The sequence below is a fragment of the Oreochromis niloticus genome, linkage group LG15 (genome assembly GCF_001858045.2).
Source record: "Oreochromis niloticus isolate F11D_XX linkage group LG15, O_niloticus_UMD_NMBU, whole genome shotgun sequence".
Taxonomy (NCBI): Eukaryota; Metazoa; Chordata; class Actinopteri; order Cichliformes; family Cichlidae; genus Oreochromis; species Oreochromis niloticus.
The window spans coordinates 32,720,804-32,740,394 of record NC_031980.2 but is presented as its reverse complement, the minus strand read 5'-3'; the positions used below and the strand labels follow the sequence as shown (position 1 = coordinate 32,740,394).

The 19,591-nt window shown below is 40.7% G+C and overlaps 1 protein-coding gene across 1 annotated transcript; it reads right to left on the bottom strand.

The window, feature by feature from the left end:
- Positions 1-26: 26 nt before the first annotated feature.
- LOC100706134 (prostaglandin E2 receptor EP4 subtype) lies at positions 27-4,126 on the bottom strand. Its single transcript, XM_005453992.4, has 2 exons — positions 2,251-4,126; positions 27-943 (listed from the first exon to the last, which is right to left on the bottom strand). Exons 1-2 carry the CDS (start codon positions 3,172-3,174, stop codon positions 596-598), a joined length of 1,272 nt encoding a protein of 423 aa, XP_005454049.2. The 5' UTR covers positions 3,175-4,126; the 3' UTR covers positions 27-595.
- Between the last annotated feature and the right edge of the window lie 15,465 nt (positions 4,127-19,591).

The window sequence follows — 19,591 nt, the reverse complement described above, 5'->3', positions numbered from 1 at the left end:
GACAAAGACAGATGACTGATTTTCTAGTGCAAACATGAGTCTTTATTACAAACAGCCATCAGCATATTTTGGTCACTGCTTTATTAATTTCATATGTTTCTCCTGATGAAAAAGAAACAACAAAACACGCACAAACCATCGGGGAGTTTTCCATAAACACGGCTGGAGCTGAGGGAGGATCCTGTCCATCACAAGAACCATATGATGGCTCTTTGGCACTATCAGAGACATCTGGAGGAAAGTGGAAGGGGAAAGGTGGAGGTGAACCCCATGAGAGATGACATTCATCTAGCGAAAGAGTGTCTCGGCTAGGCAGAAGCCACAAGGAGAGATTGGACAGCTTGGACAGGCTCGATCTAACATTGCACTTCAGTAACAACATCTCAGTCATATATTGTTTCTCTCTTCTTGTCAGCCCTGTGACGCACGACTCTTTCAGTCGATAAATAATCCTGCAGGAGCTCCGGGGATCCCTCCGTGATGTGGGCCCACCACATCTTCATCATCAGTGGCTCTGAGACAGAGTCTGTGGCTGTGTGTGAAGCTGCTCACACCACCATAACGCAGCAAACATTCATCAGTGTCGAACGTGTGCTCACTCTGCAGAGTCAACTCTGCTGGAGGCTCTCTCCGTGTCGCACGGAGTGAATGTGACAGTAGCGGGCAGCTGAGTGATGATGCTGGCGTTGCACATCAGCTGGGTGAACACGCTGCTGTCCTTCACGATGTTGGTAGTAAACAGGGTGGTTTGCGTTAAAGGAGGGGAGCTGCTGCGGCTGCTGCTGCCTCGCCTGGAAAAAGCGAGTAACCGGCGGAACAGGGACTTCCTGAGGAGGATGTAGATCCAGGGGTCAAGGATGGGGTTAACTGAGGCTATCCTGATGGCAGCCAGGTCTGCTTTGAAGTTTTTTTCATTCTTGAAGCAGTTTACAAACACACGAACCTTAAAACAGAAGAAAGGAGCTGTTATAATTTATTTCTTTAGACCGTTAACAGTTCATAAGATTTCCTGTTTTGTCATCTTAAAAAAAAGAGTTTGTCAAATCAAATAAAATTCCTGGATTCCTGAATTGAATGAGCAAACTCAATATTAAGGCGGTGTCCTCATGTAGACTACACCTCCGTTACAAATGTTTTGCAAGCTGTTTGAGTTGCATTATTAATTTCTTCTATTTGGGTTTAGCTGGACATTGTAAGTATAAAAAAATAAAAGTTAGCTTTGAGCAGAAAATGACTAATACAGTCTGTCCTGGAGACAGGGACTTTATTTTCTAACACAATAAAATCCACATTGTTTAACACAGTGTAAACACTTGGCTTTTCTGAAAAGTCAAAATATAAAGTCTCCATATGAGGTGAAGAGAAATGATCAAATTTTATCCAATTAAAGGCAGATTACATGCAGTACAGCTAACCAGTCTGTCGCAGGTAACCATTCACAATCACACCTATGGGCAGTTTAGAATGAACCTAACCTCATGTCTTTGGACTGTGGGAGGAAGCCTTAGTTCAACAGTACACAGGCAGAATATGCAAACTCCACACAGAAAGGCTTCAATCTCAGGACATACTTGGTGTGAGGGAACAGTGCTAACCACTGCCCCCAGGTAATGACTAGACTTCAGAAAACAATATCGAATATATTCATCAAATACACAAGAATATTTGATGAAATGGCATGCAAGTAAAATGCCTCAAATGTGAAGATAGCCCTACTAAACTGTCACCAGAAGTTTTCAGTAGTAATAATTTTATGATACATATTCTTTTCAGTGACCCTGAAAAGGATAAGCGGAAGCGAATGGATGGATGGATGGATGGATATTGTTGTGTGTGTATATATTTATACAGTTATATTGTATATAACTTCTGGAATATCTGATGCTGAACGTACTGAAAATATTTGCTGGAATCAAGCAAACTGAGCAAATCAAGCACTGCGTGCGTCCACTTTTAGGTCCTTTTACAGATTTAGGTAGTTCCTCATTATTTCACAGGCAGTTGTTGCAGGCATTCAGGCTAACTGCGTGCATCGCTTTAGAGGAAAATACCAGGATAAGCTGGAAAGTGGGCAAAATAATTTTTTTTGCCCGTTTTAATTAAAGCTAATGACGCTAAAATGCATGTTTCGCACTGCTGCGTCGGTACTAATCAGTCCAATACTGGTAAATCCTCGTGTTTATAAGTGCCAGGCACGTGTCACACCAACGTTTCTCTGCACACCACTCGTTAGTTAAAGACTTCTCTCACCACTAGTGGGGCTGAGCAGGCCAGGACCACCACAGAAGTCATCACCAGCACCGCGATCATTTGAGTCTCTGCGGCCGAGGACAGAGCCCTCCACCTTTCCCGGACGCTGCCTCTGGTGACGGGCAGCTGCACGACCCTCTGGCGCATCAGCAGCAGCGCGCCGCACACTGCCAGGTTCAGCAGGATGGTGCCGAAGATCAGCAGCAGGCTAACGACGCTGTACAGGACGAAGTAGGCGGTGGACACGGGCTCGTGTATCGTCCAGTCGATGAAGCACCAGGTTTCGGACGGCTGCAGTCTGCTATTCGCCATGCCCATCATTGGGAGGCAGCAAAAGAAGATGTGACTGATGTAGATGAAGAGGAGAAGCTTCTGCGCAAAGCGTCGGTCCACTCCCCACCGCTGGTAGGTGTACGGGCAGCATATGGCCAGGTATCGCTCTGCCGCCATGGTGCATATGATGCTGAGTCCGGTCAAACCGAAAAACAGCAACAAAAAGGACTGAAACTCGCAGACATGTTGGTCCAACAGCACATTCCGGTCAAGGTAGTTGGCTATAGTTATCGGACTGGCCAGGCAGGTGCCCAGCAGGTCCGTCACCGCCAACCCGCACACCAGCGTGTAGAAGGCTGAAGATTTGCGCTGCTGTCTTGATACCGAAAGAACGATTATTGCAATTAAATTCCCAACGGCGCCTCCAGCAAACATAAAAATCGGTAAAGCGACATCACTGTCTAGTTGTGAATTTTGAGTCGTGGAAACAGGTCTGCGCGTAGAGTTTGAGCTTTCCATTTCTGTCCACGAGATAGCCTTAGTTAGAGACGCTACCTGTGGTGTGCTGTGGGTTTGGAAGCGCAGTTCCTCTCCAGCCTCCTGCAAGAGAAGATAAGGACTCAGTAGGGGCATGTTCTCTGGTAGTCTCATCCCCTCTGCTTTCCAGTAATCCAGAAGTTACCGAGAGGTCGTGGCGCACAGTTGTGGGCTAAGTGGTGGGTTGTCTCTAATATACTGAAGCATCCAGCAGTCTGACAGAATTGATGGATAGGATTTCCGGTCCCTTTCTCATTTGTCAGTGAGCCGTCAGTGATGTCTGCGGCAGCCCAGTCAGGAAGTGAACTGAACGAGGGGGTAAAGAGACGACAGTGTCACAGATGAGACTTCAGCGGAATTTTTTATGTTAGATATGAGTCACATTTGGTTACAAACAAAGATCTAAACGTTTGATGCAGCCGCTAGATTAAGTGATCTGCGTTCGATGCGCGCAAAAACAAACAGTAAAAGAGAAAGTTGAATATGATAACAGTGCCTATAGCCACTTCCAATAACACTGCTGAATAGTTTTCAGTTTGGAGACAATCCAGTAAAATAAAATCTAAATATCAATTACTCGTTTAAAGTGTGCCCCATCCAAACACTGTACGTTTATTTTTATGAATGTGAGGATAAATGATAATGAAATTGGCCATGGATGGATGGATGGGTAGGTGGGTGGGTGGAAGATGAATATTTAAATGAAAGAAATGCAACATGTTTGAGCATGGTGTTCCAAACATTTTATCTTTAATAATCCACACATATTACTGTAAACCTTTTACTAAAGCAACTTAATACTAAAGATTATACTAGACATGGATTGTTTATAGTAGGGGTGTCAAACATGACACCCAGATGGTGGCCAGAATTGGCCCGACAAGGAGAAGGATGTCAATCTGGCCCACTGGATGGCTTTAAAAAGAATGAATGATGGGCTTAAGTTTTGAACTTTTGACTGTATTTTCATACGTTTGACAGCTTTTCCTACTGATAAAGATCTCTCCCACTGACAATCATAATACACTAAAGTAATAAAGTAATGATGAATCAATAATTAAATGACAGAAAATTTTCTGTTATTTCATTATTTACTATAGAAATTTCTGTTTAGTTTTTCTTATACAGAACTTTGTCTGTAATCCACTGCATCTATCCATTTTGTTCCACTTATCCTGATCAGGGTCACAGGGTGGCTGGAGCCTATCAGGACTTCTCCAGGGGAAGAAGCGGAGTACACCCTGGAAAGATTAACACATAGAGATACTCACATTCTCTCCTATGGGCAATTTTTATCATATCCACTTAACCTAACCCCACTAACTGCATGTCTTTGACTGTCGGAGGAAACCAGACTACCCACTCAAACATGGTGGAGAGCCGTCGAGCCAGACGGTGGAGTCGAACACAGGACCTTGTTACCGTGAGGCCACAGTGCTGCAGCACCATGTTGCCCTTTTCTGTTATTCTGTAGTAAATGAAAGAAATGTGGCAGGGTGAAAAAATAAATCTGTTCTCTGTAATTTTAAACATTTATTTCTTCATGCTGTACAAGTCATGTAGAAAAAGATTTACTGTTGAAAATGTACTTTTTGTTTCTTATATAAAAAACTATCTCAGGGATCGTAAATGTGTAGTCACTCCCCTTCCTGTCACTAAAGAGTGACAGGAAGGGGAGTTTCACAGGTCTGGCTCACTTAACATTGAAGTGCGTTGTATGTGGCCAACCACATAAAACAGTCCAGTGCATGAGTACCGTGCTTTTGCAAGTGTAAGCATAAATACTGTACTCTGTACAAATGCATCATATTCAGTGATGATTAAAATCCCATAAATTTTGGACACAAACTACTATCAGCAACAGAAAGCTATTAACATAAGAGCAAGTTGACTGTAATTGTTTTCCATGAAATGTCATCATCTTTCTCTGAGGAGTATTTCTTAACTAGAAATGGGTGGCTTGGATTTTCACATGTGGTTTAATTCCTTCCAGAAATTGCAGATGTAATAAACAACATCAGAATTTACAAATCCCAAGCAAATTAACTACACATCTGTACTACTTCCTATTTTTCTTTTTTGTTTTTTAAACTCAAACAAATTAATAAAGTTTCTGTTTGTGTGTGATGCTCTTTCTTTGCTCAGCAGTGGAAGAAATTATATGAGCGGGAACATTACATCAAGTGGAAAATCTTTTGTCTCTCATTTGTTCCACAGGGTTTCTGAGGGTGCTGTTTTCCCAGTGATGAACTTCTGGGTGCAGCACGCACCCCTGTCCCAAACAGAAGTTATTGTAAATGGTAGTGAGGAAGAGCAGAGCCCCGACGGACAGCGAGAACACGCGGGACGTCATTGCACTTAGCCTGCTCTGACTCTCCAGCCGTCACACATTCATTACAGCGTGACTTATGTTTACAGTGAGGAGCAGCGGAGAGGGGGTCTCTGTAAGCAGGCGACCTTAAAAGACAAAACAAAACACCTCTCTGAGAGGTAAACTGCTGCTGCTCATGCCTGCTGCAGACAGAAAGGAGCTGGCAGACTGCAAAAACAAAGCCACTTAAGAGATGCCAAAGCCTGGAAACTCCAAGAGCAGATGCAATGTTGCTCAGTCTACAGTGAATCACGAGATATTTAAGACCTCAGTGGTTTATAGACTTCTCGAATGCCGTAAAGTTAATGCATTTATTGTAAATGCACTTAAAATGTATTATCTCTGTCTGTGGTCTCAGCTGTGGTCTGGCACTATAAAAGTATGTGTGACTTCACCGTGTAAGGAATCAGCACAAAAAAATTCAAGTTTGTGCAAAAGTCTTGAGCCACCACTCATTTGTTCATATTTTGCTTCCAAGGAGGCATGAGCCAGCGTTGTGTCTACAATAACAGACAACTTAACGAAGGACTCGTTTAAATTATATCTTTAGGCACTTTGTTATTAGTAGTCCGTCACGTATGCCTGTTTCTTTTGTTGAATATACAAAAGAAAAGTCTGACAGGAATGAAAATGGTACTTTTACTTCTACAGTGTTGTTCAGGAATATTTCAGCAAGCTTTGGAGTGTGTCCATAAAAGAATGCCCAAGAGCTACAACAGATGAACAGTATCTTAAAGTTATCTTCTTAAAAAAATAGGGAAAAAATCTTGCAAAGACCTGACACGGGAGCTGAGAGGGTGGATCCATCTAGTGTTCACCGAAGCTTCATCAGAAATGGTCTCAGTGGAAAGGGTTAAGGAAGGGAAACATGAGAAAAAGCTGAGGTATTCCAGATTAAAAACACAACCCAAACGCAATAAAAACAAATCTTAAATGAAAAACCACAAAGTGGAACACTATCAGTCCTGGATTGGCCTCCCCAGAGCTCGGACCTCAACATTAAGGGAAGCAGCGCGGATCGGCCGATTCTGCTGATTCTACTCTATGGATCCGAAACATGGACGGTGCTCAAAGCGTACCTCAACAAACTCAAAGTTCTCCAGATGCGTTACCTTGGCAGATATTACAAGTATCACTTAGAGACTCCCTTCGAAATGAGGACATCTGACGGAGGTGTGACAACCAACCGCCAATCGAGGAGCAAATTCAAAAACGCCAACTGCGATAGTTTGGCCATGTGTGTCGAATGGACGCAAGCCGACCACCGCACCAACTCCTCCGGCGTAAGCGACCAACCCAGTGGAGAATCCAATGAGCGGCACCGAAGCGAACATGGCTAAAACAGGTTGAAGATAACATCAGAAATCTCAGAATAAATCTCGATCGTTGGCGACATCTTCACAGAAATTGCCAACGATCATCCTGCATGGAAACGAGTTGTGAAGGAAATTCAACAACCATTGGCACCCACAGCAGCGTATGGGCTTAGGAGTCGATCCGGGCCTAACGCCAGCTAGGGGTCAAAGAGAAGAAAAAAGAAAGTGCGGGATCATCTTCACAGAGAACAGAACAAAAGGCAGCCAACATCCAAAGAACAGCTTTGAAAGTAACGAACTATTCCTGAAGACTACATCACAAGAAACTGCGAGAAAGTTTGTGAGAGTTCAGGCTGCGCTGAAGAATAGAGGTGGTGCTGTAATTCCATGTATGTTTGCACGTTTCATTAAATCGCTGCACCGATTCTTGCTCGCAAAATATAAAGAAATGAGGGTTGGTTCAAGACTTGAACTGTACATAAATGTCCTTATAAAGACATTTTCATGAGATTTTTAGCAGTTTATCAAACACTGAACTTGTGTGGTGGTCATTTGTTGCCATGTTGCTGACGTCTGCACATCTACAGCAATACAGGTGTTGATGCACTGAGGACAAACTTAAAGAAGCCCAGTCACCTTCTAAGATTACCTGGATGACTGATAGTCTATGCATACACACAGGACAGGTGATTTCTTTTATAATAAATAGTCTCTTGAATATCCAAAATAATCAGATTTTAGTATGAACATGTCCCACAGTCTGTATTATTGTCTTGAAATTTTATTCAGTCTACTCAACGGACTAAAGAATAATTCAGAATTAGGCGTCTTTGAGTTCTTTGGATATTCCCGTTACCGGAATCTGTGTGATGGATTCAAAACTTCTAACTTTTTTTTTACACGAGAAAGGTTTTATCCCAAGGTTTTCTTTATTAAAAAAAAAAAAAAAAATGTTTGTTTTTTTTATTTCTCACTTTAGAAGCAGACAGGAAGTGTGCATCTAGCTTCAAATTGTTGTTGTCTTATATTAGTCTGAGCCTTTCTAAATCTGGACCCTCCTCACTCCCACTCCTTTGTGCAGTTTAACAGGCATGAGAACACAGCACTCACCCCACTGTGCCACAGTTATAAATATGTAGATTTAAGGCAAAAGTTACAGCTGATTATTTGAGATGCCAGCGAGTCTAAACACGACCCACGGGACATTGCGGCTGGTAAACTCGCTAACAGCAACAAATGAATTCCAAGTGATAGTTTCATCAAGCCCCACAAAGTATTTGGTGTAAAAGGCGTTCTGGGATTTTAGAGGGGAGGGAAACTGAAGAGAATTCGGACTCTGCTGTTTCCTGGAAGTGAGTCAAGATTATCTCCTGGGTCCCCGAAAGCACAAAGGAATTCAGAGTTAAGGTCAAGCCTTGCATAAGCATGAGCATAACATAAGCATTAGATTAAGTTAGCCACGGTAACAAAAAAAATATCAGTGAATCAAGGAAAATAAAATCACAGCCCCCACGGACATATGAAGTTAGCTGAAGTATTGTGTTCTAAATAAACGATGGAAGAATAACAGGAAAGCAAAGGCATTCACACTCTTAATATGAGCTCATGTAGTGGTGATGTTTAAGCGACCGCCGAGGTATGGCTGTCAGTCTCTACAGGATGTAGGATAAAAAGGAGAGCATTTATTAATATAATACAAAATTCTGTGACTGTAACTGCGGGAAAAGCTGCCCATAACATGGACAGAGTGGTTATCCAGATAGTTACAGTTAGTTTTTTCATTTTCATCTTCGTACATCGTACACCGCTGCAGTGCATTTTCAGTGAATTTAAAAAAAAATTATACAGATGTGACTGAAGTGCAAACTTTCAGCTTTAATTCAAGGGGTTTAATAAAAGCATTGCAATAACTTTTTAGGAACATTACATACAGTTTTTATACACGCTTTCCTGTTTTCAGAGGCTCAGAAGTAAATTCGACTGTTTACTGGCTACATGAAACATGTTCCTTTGTTATTTCCTGACAAGTTAAGGAGTAAAAAGGAGGTTCTGGCATTGTGTTGAACTTGAATTTGATAGCATTTCACTGAAATTCCCCCAAAATAAGGTCCACAGAGATTTTGAAGGATGGTGATAAGATTAGGCTGGAAAAACAAAATAAACCTATCAGAGAAACAGAAAACACTTCAGGAGTGCCTCAGCAATCTGAGATGAGTGCCCAATGGCAGAACATCCCTGTGAAGATTCAGCTAAATGCTGCAAAAATGAACAGACAGCGCTTCACAGTGTAAACTGATATTGACCCGAAGCATACTGGTAAGAGTTTCTCGGGGCAAAGAAATAGTCAGTCACCTGATCTCAATCCAATGGAGCAGATTTTCAGTTATTAAATACAAAGCTGGAGGCAGAGAGACCCACACACAAGCGGCAACTGAAGCCAGCTCCAGTGAAAGACTCACAGAGCTTCTCAAGGGAGGAAACACAACATGTCCATGGATGATGTCATGCGCAGAGTCACTGACTGCAAAGGATTTTCATCAAAGTATTAAGAAGAGTCGTTATATTTTAAATGATCTTAGCTTATTACGTTTCATCCTCTGAAAACGTCAGAATTTGTATAAGAATGGTTGTAGCTGCTAAACTGTTCATTGTAGTTATACACCCTGTGGTGAGGAAAATACAAAAAAAAGTGTCATTTTCCAAAAACGTATTAACCTAACCTTCTACGTTACAACTTACCAAAACATGTCTGAACCTAAACTTCACCAAAAATGTTAATAGCACCCATTTAAAGATGCTTACTTTCTGTTGTATTCTTTCTTTATTTTAACATGATTTATAGATCTAGAATACCCACTAGAATAACTAAAGAAGCTTTGAGTGTCCATCTGTTATCCTTCTAAACAGTGGTCTTCTATGTAATTCACTGGGGTGATAGTGCTGGAATGTCCATTGGCTTGAGTGGGTAAAAAAATAGTCTGGGACCCTTTTTTTTCTTTTTTCTACCCCCCTTCTGGTCCTGATTTAAGCCAAACACAAACTGATTACATTGATTAACTGATCATCAAGTGTGAACACCTTTGCTGATGATGTCACTTTACACGTCTGTAGCATTCAGACCAGACAATGCCACAGTCTTGACTTGCAAAGACCAAACATAGCATATCAGCACGGTGGTGCTGAGGGGTGATGATTACCCCTCTGTACACCAAAGTACTCTAGACCCAACTGTGAGGCCATCTGTCTGAGAGCGGAAGCTGAGCTGAAATCAGATCTCGCAATAGGACAACAATCCCAACAATACAAGCCCACCAGAGCGGAGAGGGGGGAAACAAATCAAGATGTTGTAATAACCTATTCAAATGAAATGCTGTGCATAAATGAACATCCCAATTCTCATGAACTGGAGCAGCTTTATAAAGTGGGTGAAAATTCCTTCATAAAGATGTAAGAGACTCCTCAAGTCAAACAGAAAACAGTTACTTCAGGTTATTTCCTAGCGTTATAGTGTACACACTTTTTATTAATGCAGTTTGCACTGTTCTCTTACACAATGTCAGTTTTACCTTTACAGTTTGTTTGAAACTAACTTCACTTTTACTTTTCAGCTAAATCCCACAAAACCTGAAACTGGGGTTTTGCTGTTTTTGTTTCTTTTTAATCAATTATACTATTATATTATTGCTTGTTTGCTTGTTAGTGTGAAGATTTAAAGAAAAAAAAGAAAAAAATCTGAAGAAGAATTGAAAGAAAAAAATCTGAAGAAGAAGAATAGGGGGATCGTCTTTCTGGGATATATAGTCTTTTGTTTCATTCTCTGTCAGGATGATTCCAGACTTCTTCAACAATGGGGAAGTTTGAGGCCCGGGGAGGCCAATCCACCGCACTGGCAGTGTGTTTGAGATCTTTGTCATGTTGAAAAATGAAGCTGTTGCCAATTACTTGTTTTCCAGATGGTATTTCATGGTGGATCAAAATCTGAAGGTACTTTTCTGCATTTATAATTCCATAAATTTTGACAAGATCTGAAACATCAGTGGCTGAAATACAGCTCCAACCCTCCACCATGTTTTACAGATGGATGTGAACACTCGCTGTTGTACCTCTCTTGGCGACAGTGAACAGTGGATGGATCAACTGAGGGTCCAGATGAAGGTCTTAACTCCTGTGTCAGGTCTTTGCTGAGTTTTTCCCTATTATTAAGAAAGATTTAGTCCATCATGTCTTCTTCATACATGATGTGCTATTGTGACAAGGTGCTAGTAACAAAGTGCTTAAAAATATAACTTAAAATGGGCTCTTTGAATAGTAGAGTAGAAGTGTTACGTGGCTTGAATGGTCAGGTACACGAACTGGACTGAAATGATTAAATAAGCAGAAACAGATCTTCAGAAATCGCGGAGAATGTATTTAATTATTAATTAATTATTAATTAATTTAATTATTTATTTCCCAAGACCACTTTTTGAAAAATACTACAAAGTCTGACTCTTTGAAAGCAAAATACACAGAAAAGAGGGCAAACTCAGGACTTTTGCACAATACTATAACATTGCGACCAAACTTGTACTTTTTATCCTGATATGTGCACACCAAATCTATTCTGCTTATCCCCTTAATGTTCATGGTGGGCTGCAGTGTCAGGGGCTGGGTCTGTGACCCAGCTTTTTGAGTTTATTATATATTTTTAATTTCTTATATTATATTGAAAATATCTTAAGTTCTTGTGTTGTTATTAGTAGTTAGGATTTAGTTGAGTTTTATTTTAGTTTTTCTTTCATCTGTGTCTCCTGATTTATGAGTCTTTTCCCTGTCCTCTATGTAGTTTGCCTTGTCCTCAGTGTTTTTCTTTTAGTGCCGTCCCTTATCTGCTCTCATGTGTCCCTCCTTGTGTTTCGTGTCTCCCCAGTCTGTCATGTGTTTCATGTCTGTGTGTTCCATCATCAGCCGTTTCTGGGTCCAAACTAGGCTTCAGGTCTCAAATTCAAACGAACACTGCGGCATTACTGAGAGTTACAAAGTGTCTAAATTCCTTCTATCCATCCATCCATCCATCCATCCATCCATCCATCCATCTTCTTCTGCTTATTTGGGGCCGGGTAGCTTCACACTCGTCTTCACACTTGGCTGCGAACCGTTCCAGTGCGAGCTTCATCATCCGATGAAGCCAACAGAACCACTTCATCCTCAAAAGGCAGAGATGACATTCTGAGACCACCCAAGTGAAAGCCTCCTGTCATTGGCCACGCCTAGAATAAATTATTTCATTTTTAATAAAATGATCAGCGTTGCTGCTCTACCAGGTGTAACAATTAAGTTTAACATCCAGGCATCCACGAAAAAAAGAGTTTATGAAGTTTAACAGAGTTCGAAGTTAGCAGGGAGTTAGCTTGCTAGTTTTTATTTAAATATAATATACCATGTTCTGACTGAGAGATTTCTAAAAAAAAATCTTTAACTACAGCTCTGCTATGACTTCTAACATAAATGAACCCAGAAAACTAAACAGCAGTGACATTTGTCGGCTTACTGCAGTTGGGATAGCTGGTATATAATGATGTGCTACGTGGTGGTTAGCTACACAGCTATATGGTTACCATAATATAACCAAAGTGAAGCTAGAGGATGAACGACAACTTTTTTCCACTTGAGAAAAGTTAACGTGAGGGTTCCCAATGGTTAGGAACAAATGCAATCGCATGGCAGGACGCTGTAAACGGACTAAAAGTCAGTCAGGAGAACAGCTGAGATAATCCATCCACAATATGAGGTTTGTCATTAATATACTGCTGCATGGGCTGGGCTGTAGTTACAGCATAAGGTTTTAAAAACTGAGCTTTAAAACTTGCTGCAGATGAATAGTGGTAATAAAAACCAAGAGAGCTTGACAGTGATCACAGACTTTTTCGGGGCTTGTTCAGATTAAATAGAACAAGATACAAATCATTAAAACATGTTAAAAACACAACAGCCTTATTAACCGCAGAGTAGTTTGGGCCCCAAAGCAGGATTCATCACGCCATCACTTAAAGACCGGATTGTCAAGCTTGTGTTGTCATGTCTATGTCTCTCCATGTTTCCATGTTCAGTTTGTTTAGGTTTACTTTCCCCTGTGACGTCATGTTCATTTGTGTCAGCTGTGTCTCCCCAGGTGTTTACACTTCCCTCATTACCCTCCTGTGTGTTTAAGTCCTTCGGTTCCTTGTCGGGTCGTCTGTTTCTTTTCATGTCAAGTCCGCATTTTTGATTCCCACTGTTCATGTTTGAATTATTTCATTTTACGTTGTTGCATGTTCCTGTTCAGTTTCATGTTCTTTGTCTCTTTTCATTGTTTTCATAGTTAGTCATAGTTTTTCACAGTGTAGATTTCAGTTTAGTTTCACCCTTGTTTCACCTCACCTTGTTTTGCAGGAGGGGTTTTTTGTATCAGACTTGCTTTTTGTCAAAAAACACCAGTTCATTTCTCCTGTGTGTCCTTTTTGGGTCCGTTTCATAAACACACCGGCGTACCCTGCCGAGACATGGAGTCTATCACAGCTAGTTAGTCATTAAGTATACATACTTAATGACATATACATATAATTCTTTATTTATTCATTAAATAAAGACTTATAACACCAAACTGACTGCAAATATTACTCCTCTATTCATCAATCCAATGAAAAACAATTTGACCCACATGTGAAGCAATTTCAACTGAAAAAAAACAACTTTTGCAAAACCACATGTTGTTTCTGTAGCTTTATTCCATCTCGCCTACATTTATATAACAAAGAAAACTCCCTTTTAATCTCTCTGCAGCTCATATTTCTGTCAGCCTCTCTGTGACACATCATCCAGTTATAACCACTATGATGTTTTTAATGAACCTAATTAATTTCTTCATTAATCTTTGCATGCTCCGATGAGAGCGAAACCACATGAAGAAATTCATGATGAACAATGTAGTTAGGAAACATCCACCATAGAGCAGCAGATGAGGATGAGACCATCTGCTAAATCCACAAATGTGGTTCTTTTTATTTCTTGTTGTGCTGTTTGAAAGATATTTTTTGAGATGATAACTTAAACAAAAAAGCAAATCCCTGTCGTCTTTCAATCTCCAGAAAACCCCCAGCCAGTTTTCCAGCACATTTCTACTGACGTGATCAACTTTAAAGAATACCACAGAGGTTTTACTGTGTCACTTCCCAGCAATGAGCCAAACAAATGTTTTTGGTTTTTTTATATAAAGGTCAAGACACAATTCAGAGTATATAAGTCATACAGTTTTCAGTTGGCCATTGTAGCTATGTAATGCATAACTGTGGCTTGTAATTTATGCGCCAGCACACTTTTGTCAATGCTCCTACGTCTGTTGGAAAATTTCGACGTCTTCTTTTAATATATGAGATTAAAAACTGTGATCCAGTAGCGGACAAACATGAAGTGATGCAGTCTGCAAGACATAATTACTTAGAGAAACTTTTGTGCTGTCAGACTACTAAGTGCGCTCTTAAGCAGAGCACTGCTTGGTAAAGTCAACATGGCAACACTTTGGCTTTCAGCAGTTATGAATTTGTCTTGTTCTCCACATCGGCTTAGTGCGTTTGGTCAAGAAATATACTGTAGATGAAAGGTGGCTGTAGCCACTGTAGTAGTACCCATGGTAAAGCCTTGATCCTGAAGTTCATCCTCATGTCAATTTTCTGGAACCAAAACAGCAAGACCAGAAATTAACTCCCCAAAACTGGAGTAAAAACCTCTGAGATGGGCTGTTGGTATAGAACAGATCAACCCAAAGTGTTTGTTAAATAACTGCAACAAAAACCCTTCAACACTACAAACACAGCGGAGAGGTCCTGGTTACTGGTGACTCTAGCTGTACTCTGGTCCTACAGAGAGCCTAGGGACAGCTATGTAGACTGCTGTCTCCATGTTGTAACTATTTACTGTCACCCATGGTTGTAGTGTCACAAACAACCAGTTCGTGGACGACTCTCGTTTGTGCTGTTCTCGGTCTTCCAGCATGAACTTGGATTTTATGTTGTAATGCTTATCCAAATATGCGGAATACTTTTTGTTTTTTTGTTTTTTGTTTTCTTGTTGGCATGTGTGTTTTGTATTGTTACAGTGTTATGTTGTGTATGTTTTATAGTGCACTGTCAAAAGTGTAAAGTGTGTAAAGAACCTACAATAATACAGGGAAAACTCCCTATGAGCAAACACTTGGCGACAGCGGGAAGGAAAACCTCCTTTTTAACAGGAAGAAACCTCCAGCAGAACCAGGTCAGGGGAGGATTAGCCATTTGCCTCAACCTATCATCATTTCTCGTATGCACAGTGTCACCTATGTTGAACGTGCTGTTGTATTTTTGGAGGACTACAAGCACGTCTGCATAGTGTAAATCCTGGACAGCGGGCAGGAATTGTCATCCTGTGTTAGTACACTGGTTCCCTGAAGCAGCCACTCCCCTGAAAATATCAACTTTAGGCCTAAATATAATTTTACGTAAGTGCCTACAGAGACTAAAACTATTTTTCTAACAATATCCAACCATGGCTACAACGGCTTGCAGCCATATCACCCTGAGCACGCCCGATCTTGTCTAATCTCGAGAGCTAAGCAGGGTCGGACCTGGTACTTGAATCAGAGCCCGCTTGGGACTGCCTGGTGCTGTAAGGTGATAAGTCATCTATAAATGGGATGGTTGGTGGTTCCATTACTGGCTGTTTAAGTCTGTATGCCAACTAACACTCATGTTGCACTCCAATGAGTTCATCTCAGTGTGAATGTTTCTTTTTTATTAAAAAGCACTTAGGGGGAGAAAAAGTGCTTAGGTGAAGGAGGCATGTTGTGTAAAATGGTTTGAGTGCTCAAGTAGAGTAAAAACATGCTATACAAGAACCAGTCCATTTATAGTTAGAGAACTTTTAATATGGCATCTGTAGAGACTGGCTTGCTTTTTGGAGCCAGTCTCAAGTGGACTGCTGCTTTTGGCACTATTGTGTTGCCTTAAATTTTTGGCCCCAGAGGGTTGCCACTTGGTCATACACTAAAGCACTGAAACATTTAAAATTCGTCGGGATGAAGGTGCTCGATAAGAATTCTGGGACTCTTCCCCCCCCCCTTTTTAGAGACTCCACTACAGCTGCATAAAATTTCACCACATCATACAGGTGTTAAACAGATGTTTTGATAAATCTCAGTCATATGGCATCATTTTGATTTTATTATTTTATCGAAGACTCCATTATTAAAATACAGACCCAACTCATTAGATTTTTGCAAATTGGTCGGGAGAAGAAATGCTGGAACTGCTGTTTTTCAGTTCCCTGACAGAGTAACACTGTGCTGTGTCTGGAATTCATTATTCTGACTTTTGTGATAACAACTGAGAAGATTAAGTGTTGGGGAAATAACACTGACTTTAATAGGGCTGCGGTGGTGTGAATAGCAACACTCCTGCAGTATTATGACGCATTTCTGTGCATGCCTTAAGTAAACCAGGTAAGAATGGAGTAATAGAAGGTTTAAGGGACCTTAATCTATATTCATCAGTCCAGTCGCTGACCTTTAATCTGGGAGACACCATGTCTGCAAGCCAGCAGGAGGTGTAAATCTTTTTAAATTGCATGCACTACCAGTTTGGTCACACCTTCTCATTTAATGGATTGTCTTCATTTTTCTACTGTCTATATTGTAGATACAAACTGAAGACATCAAATATATGAAGCAAGAGATATGGAATTATGTAGCAAAGAAAAAAATGATGAATAAATCTAAATATCTTTTATATTTTAGATTCTTCAAAGTAGCCACCCTTTGCTTTGCTGACAGGGCTGCAAACCCTTGGCCTTCTCTCAGTGAGCTTCATGATGTAGTCACCTGACAGTAGTTTTCCCTTTACAGGTGTGCCTCGTTGGGGAATTTCTTGCCTTCTTAATGGGATTGGGACCATCAGTTGTGTTGTGCAGAAGTCAGGTTGGTACACAGCTGACAGCCCTATTTGACAACTGTTAGAATTCATATTATGGCAAGAACCAACCAGCTAAGTAAAGAGAAATGACAGTCCATCGTTACTTTAAGTACTGAAGGTCAGTCAGTCAAAAAAAAAGAAAAGAACTGAAGGTCAGTCAGTCTGGATAATTGCTCAAACTTTGAATGTGTTCCCAAGTGCAGGCACAAAAACCATCAACCATTGAACTGGCTCATATGAGGACCACCCGAGGAAAGAAAGACCAAGAGTCCCCTCTGCTGCTGAGGATAAATTCATCCAAGTCACCAGCCTCAGAAATCACACCTCAGATTAGAGCCCAGACAAATGCCACACAGAGTTCCAGTATAGCAGACACATCTCTACATCAGCTGTTTAGAGGAGACAGTGTGAATCAGGCCTTTATGGTCAAATAGCTGCTAAGAAGCCATAACTAAGGAAAAGCAACAACCGGAGGAGATTTGTTTGGGCCAAGAAACAAAAGGAATGGACATTAGACCAGTGGAAATCTGTGCTTTGGTCTGATGAGTACAAATTTGAGATCTTTGGTTCCACCCACTGTGTCTTTGTGCGACGCAGAAAAGATGAACGGATGGTCTCTACATGGATGGTTCCCACTGTGAAGCATGGAGGAGAAGGTGTGATGGTGTTGGGTGCTTTACTGGTGACAGTGTTGGGGATTTCTTCAGAACTGAAGGCACACTCAACCAGCATGGCTACCAGTAATATGTAATCCCATTCTGTTTGAGTTTAGTTGGAAAATAATTTATTTTTCAACAGGACAATGACCCCAAACACACCACCAGGCTGTGTAAGGGCTCGTTGACCAAGAAGGAGAGTGATGGACTGCTGCACCATGGCCTGGCTTCCACAGTCACCTGACCTAAACCCAATGGAGATGGTTTGGGATGAGATGGACCGCAGAGTGAAGGCAAAAGGCCCAACAAGTGCTCAGGAACTCTGGGAACTCCTTCAAGACTGTTTAAAAACCATTTCAGGTGAAAACCCCATGAAGCTCAGAGAGAGAATGCCAAGAGTGTGCAAAGCAGTAATCAAAGCAAAGGATGACTATTTTAAAGAACCTAAAATATTAAACATGTTCACGCTTTTTTGTTTACTACACAGTACCAAATGTGTTTATTAATGGTTTTGATGCCTTCAGTGAGAATCTACAATGTAAATAGTTATGAAAATAAATAAACATAAGTGATTTATAAACCCATATTTTGGTCATAATAGAACAGAAAACATATCAAATGTTTAAAATGAGAAAATGCACCTTCTCATAAAAAATATCAGCTAATTTTGAGATTGATGGCAGCAAAACACCTCAAAAAAGTTGGAATGGAAGCAAGAAAAGGCTGCAAATCTCATTTAGTTCAGTGATTAGTACTAAAAAGAAACAGCTGGAGGAACATTTTTGTAACTTTTTAATAGGGCAGTAACATGGCTGGGTATAAAAGATCATCCTTTAGAGGCAGTTTCTCTGAAATAAAGATTGGCAGAGGTTCAACGATTTGCAAAAACTGCAAATTGTGGAGCAATTTCAGAATAATGGTCCTAAATGTAAAATAGCAAAGACTTTGAATATCTCCTCATCTACGTAATACCTGATGATATTCAGAGAATCTGGAGAAATCTTTGCAATACTGGATGTCCGTGACCTTCAGGCCCTCTGGCAGCACTGCATTAAAAACAGGCATGATTCTGTCATTCATGGGCCCAGAAACACTTCCAGAAGTCCCTTTCTGTGAACACAGATCACAGGTTAAAGCTCTATATTCCACCACTATAGTCTCTGGACCAAAGTTCATTTAAAATGGACTGAAGCAAAGAGGAAAAGTGTTCTGTGGTCAGACAAGTTGAAATCTGAAATTCTTTTTGGAAAACATGAACACTCTGCCCTCTGCACTATAAAAGGAAAGGGACAAACACGGGTTGTTATCTGAGATTTCAAGAGAGAGTTCAAATTCCTGCATCTCTGATAGTATGGGTGTGCAGTAATGCCCGTTGCACATCTGGAAACACATGATCAGGTTTTAGAGCAACATATAGTCCCATCTAGATTAAATCTTTTTCATTGAAGACCTGACATACTTCAAGAAGACAATCCTAAACCGCACACTTTAGCCAGCACAGCAGCATGGCTCCACAGTGGAAGAGTATAGGTGCTGAAGTGAACTTCCTGCAGTCCAGACCTTCGACAAATTGAAACCCTTACTGGATCATGACGTGAAAAATACAAGAAAGGAGACCCAGCACTGTCGAACAGCTGGAATCCTGTATCAGACAACATTCCTCTCCTAGAAGTTCAGCAACTGGTGTCCTCAGTTCCCAGACTGTTGCTACAAGAAGAGAGAATGTGCTTTCCCAACGTTTTTGAGAAATGTTGCTGACATCAAGTTCAACGTGAACTAATACTATTCTTAAAATGGTACATTTCCTCACTTTAAACATGCGATCTGTTTGCAGAGATCTACAAATAAAGTTCTGCAAATAAAATATGAGTTTTCTAATCATTCCGTTTTGATTTTATTTACGTTTTACACAGCAGATTGAGGTTATGATACTTATTGTGCTTGTATGGGCTAAAACTTCACCAAACCTCTGAGAATCCGCTAAAAGAGCTTTAATCTAATTACTCGACATTTTTTAGTTCATCCGGTGAGGTTTTGAATCCATTTCATCTGCTCAAAGGGTCATACTGTTTCCACAAGACACAGAAGAACATGTAATCCTTCAAAGTTTAACCATGAAACGCACAACTACAGTTGATTTGTGGGAAACACTTGACCGCATTGATCGCAGTAATATGATGGAGACTTATTCAGATCAAGATATCAAAGCTGCTGATGTATTTGCACCAT

Coding starts and splice junctions, on each gene's coding strand:
- LOC100706134 (XM_005453992.4), bottom strand. CDS start 3,174: ATGAGACTACCAGAGAACATGCCCCTACTGAGTCCTTATCTTCTCTTG. Junction 944..2,250: donor CCTGCTCAGCCCCACTAGTG/GTGAGAGAAGTC, acceptor TTCTGTTTTAAG/GTTCGTGTGTTTGTAAACTG.